This window comes from Aplysia californica, unplaced genomic scaffold (assembly GCF_000002075.1).
Source record: "Aplysia californica isolate F4 #8 unplaced genomic scaffold, AplCal3.0 scaffold00047, whole genome shotgun sequence".
Taxonomy (NCBI): domain Eukaryota; kingdom Metazoa; phylum Mollusca; class Gastropoda; order Aplysiida; family Aplysiidae; genus Aplysia; species Aplysia californica.
In genome coordinates, this window is record NW_004797317.1 from 1,313,156 (window position 1) to 1,316,927 (window position 3,772).

The window sequence follows — 3,772 nt, forward strand, 5'->3', positions numbered from 1 at the left end:
CCTGACCCCAATACAAACAATTTTGATTTATTGAAAGATTGTAACTAATCCAAACCCCACGCGGGTTTGACCGGTGATCCAATTTCTCTCCTACTTTCCGACTATCATCGCAACTGATTTAGGGCAAAATGTGAATGTTATCATTCTGCCTCATTAAAAACCACAACTCAAGACATGAAAATGAAAATAACTTATTCCAACGACTCAAAATTCCTCCCAAAATAACTTAAAATCTAAGTACTGAAGACCAACGCATCAACTCACATTTGTCTCTTCTAAATGTTGTTCCAGAGCAGCCAGGTCTTGTCTGTATTTCTCCACCGTGGTGGAGAGCGAGGAAATCTGAGACTCTAGCGTCTGCTTCTCTTCCCGAGTCTTCTGCAGCAAACTCTCCCACTTGTTGTGCCAGTCTTTATTGGCCTTGTACAACTGCGTGCATCAAATACACAATGTATTATCTTTACGTTCAGGCACACTTGTCTGTTCAACAACAGTTAACAGAGATTTTATCAATGTAAAGTGAGAGGAGAGAGAGAGGGAGGGAGGGAGAGGGAGCCACAGCTTACAATTTTATTTTTTTCCACCTTAAATCATGGGTACGTTTTTGTCTTCTTTTTCTACAAACTCCAAGGTATGGTGACAAAAAATAATTCACATTTCCCAACTTTTTGTCATAAAATTTAAAGTTTTTAACATCATCACAAAATGCTTTTTGCCTATTCATTCCCTTGATGTTTCGACACAAGATAATCTTTTTAAAGCCATGTGAGGAAAATGGTGTCTAGTCATGTAACAGCAAGAAAGTCAACATATCCCATAACAAATCAGGAGAAAAGGATAACAGTAGAAGATACTCAACACAAATCTGTGACATTAAAGAGTTTAAAATATTGCAGAATAAGACAGATTATGCAGCAAAAATTGAACCCACTCTTCAAAAGCAGAAACACTAGCTCCTAGGAGATCCCTTCCACTTTAACAAAAAACAGTTGGAATCACTTTACCAAACTTTAAAAAAAAATTTTTTAATAAAAAAGCTTCTTTTCTCTTTACCATTACTATTTTTCACTTTGAAAGTCTTTAAATCATACAAAATTTTCTTTCAACTCCAATATTTTTACTTTTCAAGGCAACATTGTATAACTTTCAGTGACATGTGCTTCATTTTGAGTAATTATCACAGACAAGACTCGCCATAAGTCAGCCTAAATCTGCTGGAACTAAAAGGACAAAATCCCTCTTTCAAAATCTTCAAACGGCTTATCATTGTCCAAAAAAAAAGAGACAAATTCAGCAAAAAGTTAAAGCCTACTCTGATATACCACAAAGCTCATACCTGTTCATTGGTTCGCGTGAGGGTTTCAACTTTCTTTGTCATTTCAGTGGTAAATCCATATGAGCTCTGGGCAGCTTGTTGCTGAAAGATTTAAAAAGACTGGTTGTAGCACTTTCCACAAAGAAGGTCATTTTAAATATCCGTAATCCAATATCATATATAACAATATGTTACATAAATTGATATGGTCATAACATTATAGTATTGCAAAGAACGGTTTTTCCTTTCTATAAACATATAAATTATGAATACCGAATTTGTTTTTTCCATTCCCCCAAAACCCATGTACTTTCTTAAACTTAAAGAAGACATCTTTGACTTTGTTACACAATAGATTTAAGATTGGCATTCAATGATTATTGGCTGGCACTATTGGAGAAACAAGATGGAATGGTGATTTTATTTTAAAAAGTATCAAATAACAGAGAAATCTCATGTAGAGTGGAATGATAATTGGGTTGTTTTGGGGTTTTTTGGTACAAAGAGATACCAAAAAAGTTAGTAGCCTTTGTGTGACAAATGGAAGAAATGGATTGTTATTGTAGGTGTTAATGTTTTACATCCCAGTCGACACAATTTAGATCATTTCGGAGACGCGCTTTTTCCATCCTTCCTGTCAGGGCAAACCGGATTGATTATAGGGAAAGAAAAGATTTATAGGAAGTTAGTCTTTAGTAATGATAATTTCCAAAATTATCATTTGTATGAGACTTATCTACAAATGGCAAATATTATGTAATTAAACTATCCTGAACATGTATGTGGAAATGTGAAAGTAACATATCCAATCAATTCTAACTTTTGTGCAAGAGGCATGACTATATCACATTGACCTTCACCTTTTCACGTGTGACCTTGACACTCTCAGTGGGACCTCCGGAGCTCGTTGCCTCAAGTTTCGTTTGAGCCAAAGCCGCCAAGCTCTCATTCTCCCGCCTGCAAAAGGGCAGCAAAATGCAATGATATCCAACTATTTTACAAACATGCCCTTAAATTTCAACTTCCCTCCAATTCAGGGTAAAGAAAACGACTCAATGCACACCAAAAGCAGATGCAACCATTCGAATGAAGAAATAACTCATACCATCATGTATCTTCATATGCACATGCATGAAATTTACCTTGATGCATCTTCTCTACCTTCTTTCATTCCTTCTTCATTACCCTTCCCTCCAGGCCAAATATTATGTTTTTGAATTTATTTTTTAAAAAATTATTATTGCATCTGGTACGGCAACAGACTCATACAGACACATAAAAAAGGGTAAGACTACACCTGACCTGTAGCAGTCAGGCATGTCTCATCACGTAGAGATGACAAATCTTGTCCGTCCTCACAAGAGACATTTATAGATCAATAACAGGAAGGCAAAATCGAGAAGAGATACTTATATGAGCCATTCTCATTCCACCATTCATGACAAACAGCACAGAATGGAGATCTTGTATAAAACCAGGTTTTTACTATCAAGAAATGACTACATTCGTAGTATTTGACTGGGAACTGGTAGAAGTCCACAAGAAATAAAAATATGTCAATGATACTGGGAAATGCAATATGAATTTACTATTCATCAAATTTACCTTAGCCGCTGTAGCTCTTCTTTGCTGTTCTGTTGGGCGTAACTCTGAATCTGGACTTGTTGCCTCTGTATCAAAGCCTAAAAGACAACACAAGATTCATCCAGTCAAAATTCGATTCCAATAAGCAGTTCTGGTAAAATGTAGCCCACTAAGTGGCCTTCGGACAAGAGCGACATTTTATATATGAGACCACCATTACACTCAGAGGTTTAGATAATTTTCATTGTTTTAAATTAAGACTCTTTGGAGATAATGTACAACTGTGGGAAACTAAAGCTAAGATAGCTTCAAGGAGTTACCAACTTAGTTACCTAGTGGGCAAGAACAACAAAAATGAAAGAAAAAAATACTGTAGTCAAACTGGTTATAGTGGCCACCTGTATAAGACAATCACCTGTATAAGACAATCACCTGTAAAAACTGTCACTTTTTATCCCCCCTCCCTCTTCCCCTTTGCGTTTTTTGGTGTGCTTTTCTTGCATTATAAAATGACACTGTATAAGATGACCAGCCTCTTTTCTTTTCAACAATGGCCGTCTTAGATAGTCCGAGAGTATGTTCACATAAGCAAGAGTTTACCTGATATTCTGTAAACCTTTTCTCCATCTGACCGGCCTCCTCAGCAAACTTGTACAGCATGTCGCTTAGCCCAGCAGGAGGGGTAACGCTGTTCCTGAGCTTGGCCATCATGCTGTGTGCCTGGGAGGCCAACTGTGGCTCCTGGTCATCACTAGGTACCTGACAGTCAGAGAGAGATGGCAATGTGATGGTGTGTGTGCATGTTTGTGTGTGTGTGTGTGTGTGTGTGTGTGTGTGTGTGTGTGTGTGTGTGTGTGTGTGTGTGTGTGTGTG

At 37.3% G+C, this 3,772-nt stretch overlaps 1 protein-coding gene across 7 annotated transcripts in view; it reads right to left on the reverse strand.

Annotated features, from left to right (window-relative positions):
- Positions 1 to 3,772, reverse strand: part of LOC101862331 — a 22,696-nt gene that overhangs the window by 9,707 nt on the left and 9,217 nt on the right. For all 7 annotated transcript variants that reach the window (XM_035968252.1, XM_005092502.3, XM_035968250.1 and 4 more), the window contains exons 6-10: positions 3,500 to 3,658; positions 2,921 to 2,997; positions 2,176 to 2,272; positions 1,337 to 1,417; positions 265 to 429 (exon numbers count right to left, since the gene is read on the reverse strand). In XM_035968252.1, coding sequence (XP_035824145.1) covers positions 265 to 429; positions 1,337 to 1,417; positions 2,176 to 2,272; positions 2,921 to 2,997; positions 3,500 to 3,658 — 579 coding nt within the window. The remainder of the gene's footprint in view (positions 1 to 264; positions 430 to 1,336; positions 1,418 to 2,175; positions 2,273 to 2,920; positions 2,998 to 3,499; positions 3,659 to 3,772) is intronic.